The 14,864-nt window shown below is 31.9% G+C and overlaps 2 protein-coding genes across 2 annotated transcripts; one reads left to right on the top strand and one right to left on the bottom strand.

Moving 5' to 3' along the window:
- Positions 1-7,394: 7,394 nt before the first annotated feature.
- On the top strand, positions 7,395-11,242 carry LOC123896066. The gene is made up of 3 exons (XM_045946511.1): positions 7,395-7,826; positions 7,930-8,157; positions 10,868-11,242. The coding sequence occupies exons 1-3, from the start codon at positions 7,395-7,397 to the stop codon at positions 11,240-11,242; spliced, it is 1,035 nt and encodes a 344-aa protein (XP_045802467.1).
- A 483-nt stretch (positions 11,243-11,725) lies between these two features.
- LOC123896801 (G patch domain-containing protein 11) lies at positions 11,726-14,108 on the bottom strand. The gene is made up of 4 exons (XM_045947180.1): positions 13,912-14,108; positions 12,655-13,188; positions 12,432-12,497; positions 11,726-12,292 (listed from the first exon to the last, which is right to left on the bottom strand). The coding sequence occupies exons 1-4, from the start codon at positions 14,017-14,019 to the stop codon at positions 12,233-12,235; spliced, it is 768 nt and encodes a 255-aa protein (XP_045803136.1). The 5' UTR covers positions 14,020-14,108; the 3' UTR covers positions 11,726-12,232.
- Between the last annotated feature and the right edge of the window lie 756 nt (positions 14,109-14,864).

Below are 14,864 nucleotides of genomic sequence, written 5' to 3'. Positions count from 1 at the left end.
TTCTTTTAGGTTTTGGGAAGTCTTGCACACAAACAAACATTCTAGAAACTTTGTGTTTGTTGGTTTAACCGTCTAATATGCTGACAAGGGAGATATGGAATCTATTCTCATATTTCCAATAATTACAGTTCCACATACAAATTAATCACCAAAAGAAACACTTCTCACACTACTAAGCACGCTAAGAATTTCATTCAATAGTTAAAAGATGGCTTCTACTAATAGTAGAACTACTCACATTGTTTTATAAATCGGAGGATTTGTCTCAACTACTAAGCACGAGTGAGAAATGTTACCATTAGATCAATAAATCTCGCTGTTTATCAATATGTCACATCATTTCTCATTTGATTCAATGGTGACTCTTATTGATTCAATGGTGAAAACAAAATTATATATGTTAAAATACTTGTCTCACTTATCTCATTATATTGGCGGCTGAAGGACTCTCCACTCTCATAAAAAAGTCAGTGGCTAGTGGTGACATTCATGGGGTGAAGATTTGTAGAGGGGCACCTATGGTGTCCCATCTACTTTTTGCTGATGAAGGCTTCTTATTTTGCAGGTCAAATTTGGAGGAGACAAATCATTTGATGAATATTCTAAAAATTTATGGCAAAGCAACTGGTCAAGAGATAAATATGGCCAAAGTCAGAAGTCTTTTTCGGTCGAAATTTGAGCCAAGCTGCCCAAGCAGATTTATCTAGAATTATGGGTGTTTGTTATGTGCTCGGTAACGGCACATATCTTGGCCTACCGTCAATGGTGGGAAGAAGCAAGAAAGCCACTTTTGCTTATATAAAGGACCGCATGTGGGAAAGAATTAATTCTTGGAGAGGAAGAGCTATGTCTAAAGCGGGCAAAGAGGTGATGATTAAATCCGTGCTTCAAGCTATACCATCATATGTCATGAGCATCTATCTCATACCCGAAACTACCATTAAAGAGATAGAGAGCATGATGGATGCTTTTTGGTGGGGTGGAGGATCAAATGATAGAGGTATCCGTTGGTTAGCTTGGGACCGTATGACTTATCCAAAAGAACTTGGTGGATTGGGTTTTCGTGATTTACAGTTGTTCAATATGGCAATGGTAGCTAAGCAAGGTTGGAAACTCATGAAAAATACGGATACTCTAGTGGCAAGGCTCTTCAAGGCGAGGTATTTTCCTAATTCCACATTATTTGACTCTCATCTTGGTAATAATCCGAGCTATGCTTGGCGTAGTATATGGAAATCACATCAAGTACTAATACATGGTTGTAGGTGGAAAATAGGAGATGGTACTAGGATCAAAGTTATGAATGATCCTTGGCTTAGAAAGGAAGATGGAGAGCAAGGCACTACACTTATGGGAAGAATGGAGAGCTGCTCAAAATATGAGAAATCGGGCTACACAAACTGTCATGATACAGCAGCAAACACAGTGGCATAAACCAAGTTTTGGTTGGTTTAAGTGTAACGTCGACGCGGGATTTCATAACGTGGAAGGAAAGACAAGTTTGGGGTGGTGTGTTCGTGATCATTATGGTCGGTTTGTAGTGGCAGGAACCTCTTGGAAGGATGGTAATTGCTCTATCATTGAAGGAGAGGCTATGGCTTTACTTGATGCTATGAAGGAAGTGGAACGCATAGGCCTAACAAATGTCATTTTTTAAACCGACTCCAAAAGTATTGTGGATGCAATCCATCGTCGAATCAATGACATCTCTAAATTTAGTTCTTTAATTGTAATGATTAAGAATGTGTTGTCTTTATATTCAAACTTCTAGGTGAAGTTTATTAAGCGACAAGCAAACTCGATTGCTCACAAGCTTGCTAGAGCGGCTGTTTCATGGCCTCGTCGTTATATCTTTGATTTGTCACCTACTTGTATTGACACTTTATTAGCTAATGAAATGATATGAGTTTCTTGTTGTAAAAAAAAATACTTGTCTCACTTGTACACTGTAGACGACATTGTCATTAATCAATAATTACTCTCCTTAAAAGGTATTTATACTTAATGATGAAGGGATCTACTTTTGAGTATTTATTCATTTTTGGTATATTAACGTGAGTATTTTTTTTTTTGACGGATTAACATGAGTACTTATACTTAATGACAAAGGGAGTTATTCATTTAAAGGTACTTATGGTTAATAAAGAAATGAGTTCTTATTCATTGAAAGATACACAAGAGTTATATATGCAGGAGTAGAAATCAAACTCCTGACCATTTTATTTTTGTTAGTTTTAAACCTCGACTCTTAGGGGAAGGGTGTTACAGTATTCCACAATTTAACCGAGAGGTAAATACTTAATGATCCTCTCCTTCACTCTCCTCTTCATCTCTCTCCTTCTTCTCTATCTCTCTCTTAATTTCAATCTCTCTCTTCAATAACAAATTTTAAAATAATAATGAGAGAGAGTGAGATTAAGAGAGAGATAGAGAGGATGGAGAGGAAAGTGAAGGAGGGGATCCAAATCCAAATAAAGTCTTATGAAAATTATTCTCACGTCACCATTATTTAAAGGGACTACTTACTTTTAATCAATCAAGAATCTTATTCTCATTAATCACATCACATTTCCACCACAATTAATTAATTACTAAGAAAAAAAAAAGCTCACACACACATTTATCACGGTTAAGAATCTTACCAAGACTAGTAATTAAAAGATGTCTTCTGAATTGGTTTCCAGACCACAAGAATCTCATCTTACAATTCAAATCACGTTTCCATTTTTCTTAGTTTATTTATACTCTTTTTTCTTTCACATCTTCATTTTTCATACTATAAAACCAATCTTCTTCTTAGAAAACAAACAAAAAAACATTTTTCAACAACCTACAACATTAATGGGAAATCAAAACTCATCATCATATGATTCATCAACTGAACAACGATATGATGATTATGCGCCGAAAGCAGAGAAGGTTCCAATACAGAGGAAGCATTCAACAAAACCAGAGAAGATTGTTGGAGTCTACACAGATGATGAAGAACAACAACATGGTAAGAAACAATCACAAGTTATTAATGATGAAACATTCACCAAATTCATTCAAAAAGCAAAGTACAAGATTCGAAGCATGACAAACATTGGACATCATGTGGAGAATAGGAACAACCCTGCAGCAGCACAAGATGTTGTTGACAGTAACAACAAGAAGGAAAATGAAAAGGACCAATTTTCTCATTTTATTCAGAATACTAGGAAAAAATTAAGGACTGTATCAACTATGAGGATGATTAATAAGTCCTTCAAAAAGGGTAAAGACAGTGATAATTGATAGTGTTCTTATGTTGTTATGTGGCGTGCAATAAAATAAAGAGTGATGCAAAATAAATTAGTTTTATTTTGTATTTATTTTTTTAAGTTTAAATATGTTTCGTTAAGCTCATCACTTTCACCCGAGTACAAACCACCGATCTCATCTCGCGGTTGTGTGTATGAGTTTTATGTTTGTTTTTGCCAATTGCTTATTGAAAAAAATATATTTTTGTCCACCTAAAAATTTAAGCTTAATTATGTGTGCTGATACGGGTATTGTAGTACCCACCATGTCCCGTATCCGCATATTATATATATAAGTTTTTAATATTATATTAAGCTAACTTTATTTCTAATAGATTAATTAATATTTTTTTTTGAAACAAATAGATTAATTAATATCTTCATACTATCATCTAATAATATCTTAGCATGTGGTCAAATAGAAACATAAAAATAATATTTAATTCTCTAGCTTCTAATGTTTGAATGTTTCTAATGGCGTCATAGTGAATTTTTTCTTCCCAATTTGTCGCTTCTTTCTGCATTACAGACCTACACTACACTCCATTTTTGTCACGGTGAAAATTTAGAATGCAACATAAAGAAACTTATCAAATTATACCAACTAATGTATCCATAACACAGATGACCCACACGCATAAAATAAAACATCGTTTAATATTAATTATTTGAGTCAGTATGATATTTTTGTTTCTAACTGACACATCAATTTTTTTAACAGAAATTGGAAAACAAAAACATTATGCACTTTTTATAAGATAAATAAATGATCTAAACAGAAACAAAATGACTAAATTGCTACCAAAAATTAGAATAAGACCACAAGTGGATTTTTTCTACCGTTGAAGTGCATGTAATGGGAATGGGATATGAGGACTTGGATATAGGCATTAAAGTCGTTACCCATGCTGATACGGATCTAAGTACTGGTCATTTTTTAAACTGCGAATATAAAAATGGATACCTTATTACCTTATCCATGCCATACTCAGTGGCGGTGCTCAGACCCTGGCCCAGGCGGGGCAACATTTTAATCAATATTTTAATAATTATAATAATAATATATTCAAAATTTACATTATACTAAAAAAATTACACATATTTTACAATTGTCCGAAATCGTTGAATAATCAACTCATTATCTACATTGTTGAACACATCTCTTTCAACATAAATCACAAGACAATCGTTCAAAAAAAATCATCCCTCATTCGATTACGCAATCGATTACTCTTCCCAATCTTCAGCGCAGAAAATGATCGCTCAATGGTTATTGTGGCAACAGGCAAAATCATTGCTAACTTTAAAAGCCGAAAGGCAAATAGATAAACAAAATGTCTTGTCGTTTCAACCAATTTTTCTAAAAAATAAGTTATTTTGTTCAAAGATGCAAATTCAACACTACACATATAACAAACTAGAGAGAAGAAGACAGCGGGGTTACAAGAGAGAAGAAGGAAGGAGAGAGTGGCGCCGACGTGAGCTGGCTCCAGCGATGACGGTGGTAGACAGTGGTGTGGAAGGTGGCTGTGTAGATCGTAGAGGAAGAGAGAAAGTGTTTTCACATGTTTGGTGTTTTTTATGTTTTGGATTTTTGGATAAGTGGTGCAAAACAAAAAAGTGACGGGTGCAAAATGTAAAAAATATAGGAGTATTAGTGAAAATTTTAAATTTCACCCCCTCACATATGAAGAGCACCACCCCTAGTCATACTCAAGGACTGTTTGATTTTGGCTTATTTTTGAACTGATGAAAATAACTTATGTAAATAAATAAAATTTTATGTTAATTAATAAGTTTTCATTAACAAAAATGGTATCATTATTATAAAAAAATTGTATCTTTATAAGTTGTTTTCTCATAAACTACTTTGAAAAACTTACAACAATACATAAAACTTATTTATTTACATAAATTATTTTACATAAGCTAAAAAATAAGTCAATATAAACGGACCCTCATTTTCATTCCTACCGTCTACAAACCAAAAAAGAAGAAAAATAAAAGAACAAATGTCATCGAAGGAGAATCAATGAGTTTGAATACCAAAGGTTAATTATCCAAAAAAAATACCAAAGGTTATGTGCTACTAACAAATTAGGAAAAAAAAAATGGTTATAAAGATAAAAACAAATTTTGGTTATATTATAAAAAAAAAAAAAGAAAATTAGGAAAAAAACAAATTAAGCATCTTCCCCTTGTAAATTAATCACTTAACAGACGAGTTGATTATAAAAACATTTAACTTTTGTTTTACAAAGATAAAAAAATTTAGGTTTTTATATATCAATATATATATATATATATATATATATATATATATATATATATATATATATATATATATATATATATATTAGGTTTTTCCTAGATTATTCTTAAAGAATTTTGAGTGATTTATCCAACAATTAATAAAAATTAACCAACAATTAATATATATATATATATATATATAATATATATATATATATATATATATATACTTAGTTTGTAAGTACTAAGTACCACCAACAAATTTACTATGTGTGTAAATCGTTGTTGAATAAGAATTTAATTTATATGCACCGTCAGTCTAAAGTTATTTTGCACATGCATCCAATAATATATCGACACATCATGTATGATAATTAAAAACACATGATATGTCACATTCATTAAATGATGTGGCAACGCGTCATTGGATGTATGTGTAAAACAAAATTACACCGACGTTGCACAACAATTAAACTCGTTGAATAAATAAACTACACATAATTTTTCAGAGAGTAAGGGCATGTTTGTTTCAGATTTTTCATCAAAAAAATCTATTTTTCTCAAAAAAAAAATTATTTTTTTATCTTACTTGTGTTTGTTTCAGATTTTTTCAAAAATCATTTTAGTAAAAAAATTATTTTTTTCATCAAAATGAGAATCTATTTTCAATAGCTTTTATCAAAATCAATTTTTTTTATCATTCATCATCCTTCATTATCTTAAAAAAAATAGATTTTAATGATCGTAAACAAACGACAAATGACTTTAGATTTTTTTCAAAATCTCTACAACAAAATGATTTTCTTAAAAATGATCTTTTTCAAAAAAAATCATTTTTTTTTTAAATTTCAAACAAACATGCCCTAACATATCTCTCACCAATCATTTAACTAATCATGTAAATTTACATGTTTTAATATTAATATTACTCCCTCCGTTCCTTTTTCTTTGTCATTTTAGAAAAAAAAAACTTTTTCAATTGTTTGTCTTTTTGATAATTTAAGGTTATATTTTATCTATTATACCCTCATATAAATTCTAAATATTTAGGAGTAGTCGTTCAAACTGTAAAAGATTTAATATATATTTGAAAAACTAAAGTTTTTTTTGTACATAACATATTAATTTTTTTGGTACATAATATTAAATTTATTGGAAAGATAAAGTGTGTGCAAAAAAAATAAAAGAATTTATTGATGAATTAAAATAAGGGTATAATAGAAAGATAAGGTGCAAAAATACACTTTCTTAATTTATTGTTTTTTTTCTAAAACGACAAAGAAAAAGGAACTATAATTTATAAACAATTGATAAACCTTTTCCGTAAAAAAAGAAAGAAAACCTGATAAGCTTGGGTAAAATAAAAACTGAAAAATAAGTTTCTTTATTTTTAAATATTAGTAATAAGATTATTTAATTCAAAGTATATATTATTAGTAAGATAATTATTATTTTTTTGAATAAGATTAGTAAGATAGAGAAATTAGTAACAAGTCAAAAGTACATCAAAATTGGAATTTCAAATAATTCTAAATCTAATCTTCTAGAGATATTTTAATGATTACAAAAAAAAATTATCAAAAAAAAATATTTACAACTAAAAATATTGTAGATAACTAGATATATTAAAAGGTGTGAAAAATTTGTTTTTCACCAAAAGATATAAAGATTTGTAAAGGTATGAAAAAATTGTTTTTCACCAAAAGATATCGAGATTTGTAAAGGTATGAAAAATTTGTTTTTCACCAAAAGATATCAAGATTTGTTTTTTTTTAATGACAAAGATATCATTATATACTAAATTTGGAAACATATATATTGTTCCTCAACCCCATTCCATATGATCATAATTTTGATTCGATGGCTCTCAACTCTTCTGCACGTAAAGACTTCACTGACGATGAACTTTTAAAACCATTCCTCTACAACAAAATTCATAATCTACCTTTGCCCAATTATATCAACATTCTTGAACAAGATTTGTTCGGTACTGTAAAAAATCCTTGGCAAATTTGGGAAGAGTTTGAAGCTTCTCATTCATATTCTGGAAAAGACTTGTATGTTTTCTCCATCTTAAGGAAGAAATCTGCTACCAGCACACGCGTAGTTCGCACTATTGGAATGGGTACATGGGAAGGTGAAGACACCGGAAAAAGTATATTCGCCAAAGATACAAATCAACTCCTTGGTATGAAAAAACGTTATCGGTTTGAGAAGAGTGACACTTATCAAGACGGTGGATGGATCGTGCACGAATATAGCCTTGACAAATCTTTAATAAGCAATCCTTCGGTAAGCATTGCGATATATTTATATTACTGGTTAATGTCACAATTATTTCTTGGTATATGGTGCATATTTGTAGTTTGATTTTGTATCTATATTTTTCTTTCAGGCCATCAATTATGTTCTATGCAGATTTAGAAAGAATTCGAAACTGGGTCTACAAAATACAGGAACAAGAATTCATCACCAACCGAATTCACACATACCAAATTGCAGTGTCGTACCAAGAAAAAATCCAAAAATGAACAATGTTGGACAATCACAAAGAAAGACCGTTGCCGTTCCTCCACGTGCGCCAGTTGCCGTTCCTCCACGTGCGGCAGCAACCACCATACCCGTAAGTAATTACCAAGTAATTTTCTTAAATATTATTAAATTAATATTATATATGTTGCTTGATTACCAAGTAATTTCCTTTTTTTTCTGTACAAATTAGCAAGTGATTTTGATTATTCAATTTTTCCGTCGACAATTCTAAATTTCTGAATTTATTCCTATATTGTGATGGTTTATTTATGATATTGTCATCTTTCAAGATACTCCTATATTCTTTTTTTATCAAGTGAAATTTAGAGTGAGGGGATGGTGCCCCCAGAGATACTCCTATATTCTGTTGTAACTAAGAAACTGTTTAGAACATCACGTGATATTAACCGATTATGTCCTCTAATTTCTTGAAATATTGCTTTAAGGTCACATAATCAATTATTAACGAGTTATTTTTGGAGATTTTTCACAAGAGATTTGATTGATATTTTTTTTTTGAGAAAATTTGATTGATTTTTTATTATAACACTGTTTCCTTGAATTTCGTTACATTTATGTTAATTTGATTCCATTTTAATTATATTCGAATTGTTTCCTTGTATGATTTTATAACTTAAATATACAATTCTGTCAAAAAAAAAACTTATTCTTTTGCATTCTTGATTTGTAGGGCAATAATATAACTTTGTTGAGAAAATATATAATTTATGAAGAACCAAGAAAAGAATCAAACACGACAAATGTGGTTAATACAAATACAAATTCTCAATCTAAGGAAGAAAAAGGTGTGGAAAATATTTGGCAAGAACCCTTCATTATTGGACTCCAGGCTATCGCCAATTCTGTAAGTGCTACCTATTTACATTTTTTTTTTGGCTTAACTACACATTTGGTCCCTTACGTTTATTTTAGGTTTCAATTTGGTCACTTACGTTTAAAAAGTATCAATTTGGTCCCTTACGTTTATTTTAGGTTTCAAGTTAGTCATTTCCGTTAGTTTTGTCACTAACACCGTTTGAACAGTACACGTGTCAGCGTGTCAAAGTGCCACGTGTCAGTCCACGTATGCAAATTGACTGCCACATGTGACAAAATTGACGAAAAGGACTAACTTGAAACATAAAATAAACGTAAGGGACCAAATTGATACTTTTTAAACGTAAGGGACCAAATTGAAACCTAAAATAAACGTAAGGGACCAAATGTATAGTTAAGCCTTTTTTTTTATGAGAAACATGTTTACATTTTTGTGGAAGCATATTTTTTATAATGTGAATTGCTAAATTGGGGAGAAGTTATTATACATAAGTGTAATCCTTATGCATGGTACATAAGTCAATAACATCCATTAGATTGAGCATCCACATGTAATAATCCTAGCCAATCTCAACTCACACACTCACACCTAATCTCACACCCCCCAAATTTCTCACGTACCCCCCAAATTACTCACGCACCCCCAAATTTCTCGTGCACCCCCCCAAATTTCTCATGCACCCCCCAATTTCTCGCGCACCCCCCAAATTTCTAGCGCACCCCCCAAAATTTTTCACGCACCCCCAGATGACTTGTGCGCCCAATTTTTTTTTAACCCCCCATATTTCAAGCCTAAACCATTTTGCTGTGGGAATGGTTTCAAAAATATACACTCCAAAACCATTAAGTGCATAAGATGGTTTTGAAGTACAACCTATAATTAGAATCATAATTGTTTTTTTTTTGTACAATTATAATCATTATTTAAAACCAGTTAAATGGTTTCAGATAGTTATACACTAAAACCATTTGTATTGTAAAATGGTTTTATGTGTGTTTTTATGGTTTCAAAAATTCTGGAAACCATTATGCTGGTTAAATGGTTTCAGATAGTTATACACTGAAACCATTTGTATTGTAAAATGGTTTTATGTGTGTTTTTATGGTTTTAAAAATTCTGGAAACCATTATGTTGGTTAAATGGTTTCAGATAGTTATACACTGAAACCATTTGTATTGTAAAATGGTTTTATGTGTGTTTATATGGTTTTAAAAATTCTGTAAACCATTATGTTGGTTAAATGGTTTCAAATCACAATTATTGTTTGTATTCTAATTATAGGGTTGTACTCTAAAACCATCTTATACACTTAATGGTTTTGGAGTGCATATCTCTGAAACCATTCCCACAACAAAATGGTTTAGGCTAGAAATGTGGAGGGGACCAAAAAAATAAAATTGGGGGGCAAAAGTCATATTGGGGGTGTGCGAGAAATTTTGGGGGTGCATGAGAAATTTGGGGGTGCACAAGTAATTTGGGGGGTGCATGAGAAATTTGGGGGTGTGCTAGTAATTTGGGGGGTGCACTAAGTAACTTATGCATGGTGCATAAGGATAGCTTATGTATAATAACCAATCCCGCTAAATTGTATGCAAGGTTTTTTTTTTTTTTTTTTTCATTGGTAAGCATATGTAAGGGTTTTAGAGTTTCTAGTAGTAATGCCTTGTTTTCTCATGTTCAAGAGGTAAAAACAAAAATCAAATATAGTCGAGCTTCACTTCACATTATATTTGAGGTTTTAGTAGTAATACTTTTTAATTTGAGTTTTTAGTAGTAATACTTTTTGTGAGGTGAAAGTAGTTTAAATATGACAATGATTCTAGTTAATTATAAAAAGAGCTATGCTATATAGTACGGCAATTTAATATAGTAAATATAGTAAATGAGATCAAATATTTTCGCATTTTAATTGCATTGATCATTCAATTTCTTATTGTTGTACTCTTGCATTCTCATTTTGTAGGAGAACAATAGTACTTGGTTGGGGGAAAATATTGACCAAAATCCAAGAAATCAACTTGACAGTGTAAATAACAAGACCGAGGCTGTTAAAATTACTAATGAAACAGAGCGCAAATTTAACAAAGAAGAACATTGCGCTATGAACAAAGAAGATGATGGTGATATCATTATAATCAATGGTGATGATGATCTTATTATGAGTGATCTTATTATGAGCAACGAAGAAGAGGGTGGTGTCACTATGTCTTGGCCTGAGCTTTTTGCACAGGAACTGTTAAAGAATAACAAAGGATGCTTGATCGAAGAAGATGTTTCGATGCTTTCCAATGATTTTTATAAGGACTTATTGTTCGAAAATAACAACAATATTAAGTAAAATGGTAGCAAATATTCCTAGTGTAGCATATGGTATCTACTAGAACATTGTTTTTTGTATTTGTTGGATGTAAAGATGAAAGATTGGATTGGATGTAAAGATTGTCTCCTTTTGATTTTCTACCTTATACATTTCTTTTCCTTAGGACATAATTGATGCAATGGGGGGGGGGGGGGGCAAATTTTGGCCTCAACACCCCCTACCTCTCTACACTATCTGTGACTGCATCTCGTTTTCTGTGGGGTGGTGTGGGGGGAATGGGATACTCCATCTCCTCCCCATAACTAGTCGGGAAACGTTGTCTAAAATTCTAAAATATTACGACTATTATTGCTATGAAAAATTCCAAAACATATTGAGAGTTTCACAAACAATGTATTAACACGTTCATCCATATCCACCTTCTCTACACTATATGCGACTCTATCTCGTTTTCTGTCGGGAGGAATGGGTATTCCATCTCCTCCCTGGAACTAGTTGGTCTAAAATGCTAAAAATTACGACTATTATTGCTATGAAAAATTCCAAACATTTGAGGGTTTCACAAACAATATATTAACACATTCATCCATATCCACCTTCTCTACACTATCTGCGACTCTGTCTGGTTTTCTGTAGGAAGGAATGGATATTCCATCTCCTCCCTGGAACTAGTTGGTCTGAAATGCTAAAATTTACGACTATTATTGCTACGAAAAATTCCAAAACATATTGAGGGTTTCACAAACAATATATTAACCCAGTCATCTATATCCTGCAATAGGGTAGTTTAGTCTTGTACCTATGCTTGAAGATCTGACAATCCCCCGAGCAGAATCATAATTAGAGACAACTTCAGGCACCACAGTCCACGCATACAAAGCCCTTGTATCGAAACATTGTTGCACAACGGTGGAGATGACTTGAAGCTTATCTGTCTTCATAGCAGTACTTGCTTGACAAAAAGGACAAACAAGATAATTTCTGCTGTCCACATAAGAGACCTCCAATTTAGTGGTCGTCTTCATTGATTCCAGGGCAGTTGTCCAAAAGGGTAGAACTTGATTCATACTAGAGAAATAAGGTGGGAAAAGAAAAAACCAAATGTCAATTGTATTTAACTTGCAATTGCATTTTCGTTGTTTAAAAATAAATGAAAACATTTTTGAGTTTCAATTAAGAAATATAGATAAATCACGTGTTTACTCACTTTGCATCCACAGAAGAGACAGTAATTGAACTCATCCCTTAGTTTCATCAAAACATCGAGCAAGCCCTGCATCCATTTCATTTTCATTGTCAAATTTGCAATCAATTGAAACATGGATTACCAAGTTCAATAATAACATGGATTACCAAGTTGCAATGATTTCTGAATGCAAACTAGATTAAAAAAATAATTTGAAGTTAGTATGTATGGTTAAGTTACACACCTCTTCTGTTATTTCTTCCTCCTCTTCTCCATCTTCACCCTCTGCATCATCCTCATTCTTCGGGGGCTCCACAATATCCCGATTCTCCAATTGGTCAAGGGCAGCCTTAGCCTTGTTGAAATTAACAATAATCCTCCTACTTTGCCACCGTGATTTCTGCCTAGACCCAAATTCTTCCATCAGAGCCTGCTCATTCTTCCTTTTCTGTTTGATCGTGATTTCCTCCCTTTTCATCTTCTCCTTGTGGGGATCCTCTAAGCCTATACCTGCTCGTGACCGTCGAATTTCAATCCCCACCGGTTCAGCCCTGCCTGAGCCCTGCTTGCCAAGAGCAGAACCTGGTGTATAACCCATTTGTTTGAGAAGCTTAAACCCAATGTTGGATTGTGGTATTGGAGCTTCAATTTTTGCTAATGTTTGTTCATCCTCTTGTATTTGCTTTCTTTCTCTTTCAATTTTTCGCCGTTCTTGCCAGTTAAGAGCTTTCAAATGGCTCTTGGAAGAGTTTATTGAAGGATCTTTCTTTTCAGAAATCTACATAGTTAAAAGGAAGTTATCAACATAACATTTTGTATAGTCCTAAGTGAAAGGCTAATGCAATTCAAGCTTCTCATACTATTCAAATTCCCTCTTCTTTTTCTAGCAACCATGCTCATGTTCTAAATATATACTCAAATTTAGTCTTCGAAAAATACATATAGCCCTTGAAGCTTTCAGACATTAATTTGATCAAAACTGTTTAAAACAAAACATCAGTTTTGTCCCCCTATATATCTTTGGACATCAATCAATCAATATGAAAAACCGACTTAATTTTGAATTTGAAACAAAATTGCTACGTAGCACTAACCAACAAACACTAGACACGACACTGACACGTCAACCAATGTAAATCATATCTGTTGGTGACGGACACCAATGAGTGTCTGAGACCAGGAGACGCCTAATCCCAAGGAGTGTCCGTACTTCATAAGCGGCAACACATCATATCGAAGGCATGTACAGTGTTCGAACATGTGCCGGTGCTGGATACTGACACAACACCTAGGTTAAATTCAATTACTAGTATTTTCTCAAATTATTACAGTGTATGTGCTGCATAGGTTGCTGGTATTGTTGAATCAGTTGAAATCAGGATTATAATTCGGAAAGGGATTGATACACAAAACAGAGTCATGATATATGCATCATAGATTTCTACTGAAATTGAAAACCTAAGGTGAATTTTGAAAACGGGAAATGAAGAAAATAAATTACCCTTTTTGAAGAAGACTTTGGATTTGGAGGATCAATAATAGAATCGGTAGGAAGAAAGCGAGAAAGGTCAGCCATGTAATCGTCATCTTCTTCGTTGTTGCTTTCCATGTTCGCTGTTGATTCAGGAGACTATTATTAGGACTTATATTTTTTAAGGCTAAGTCGGAAAATTCATCTCTTAACTTATTCATTAATTTGACATTGATCCCTTAACTAATTAACATTATAAATTGGTAGAGTTGGGTATGCGGGCTAGCCCGCCCTGTTTAACCCGCCCCGCATAAACCCGCATATTAAACGGGGCGAACAAGCCCGTCGGCAAATATAAACGAGTTATCTATAATATGTAAAAAGCCAAACTTATTTGCCTTTCTCTCTCCTCTTCTCATGCATTTGATATTAAATGCTATTATTACAATAATTAATAATTAAATTAACTAAATTAATATATTTTATAAACAATTCATATTTGATTAGTGAAAATATAATTTGTTTTTATCCATTTAAATATTAAACATTCATATTCGATTTTATAAGTTAATTTATTTTTATCCATTTAAATATTAAACATTCATATTCGATTTTATAAATTTTTATTCAAATAATGATGTACATTCATATTTGATTTTATAAATATTAAATATTATATATTTATCACATATAAATTTATTTTTACTCAAATAATTTTTTTTATATGGTTATAAAAAAAAAGGCGTTTTTTTTTTTTTTTTTACTTAAAAAAATGCGTTTCATTTTGTATTTGTGATAAAAAAAATGTAAAAGGCGTTTTATTTTGTATTTATTTTTTATTTCTCCCAAATAGTAGATGTGTTAACTAAATTATTTTCACAATTATGATTTGAAAAATAACACACGCATATATTTGGAAATTGTTGATCAAGTATGATTGTTGATCAAATATGATTACTGATTTACAATTCTGTCAAAACAGC

The sequence above is a fragment of the Trifolium pratense genome, linkage group LG7, assembly GCF_020283565.1.
Source record: "Trifolium pratense cultivar HEN17-A07 linkage group LG7, ARS_RC_1.1, whole genome shotgun sequence".
NCBI classification, from domain to species: Eukaryota; Viridiplantae; Streptophyta; class Magnoliopsida; order Fabales; family Fabaceae; genus Trifolium; species Trifolium pratense.
This window is presented reverse-complemented; position numbering and strand designations above follow the sequence as displayed.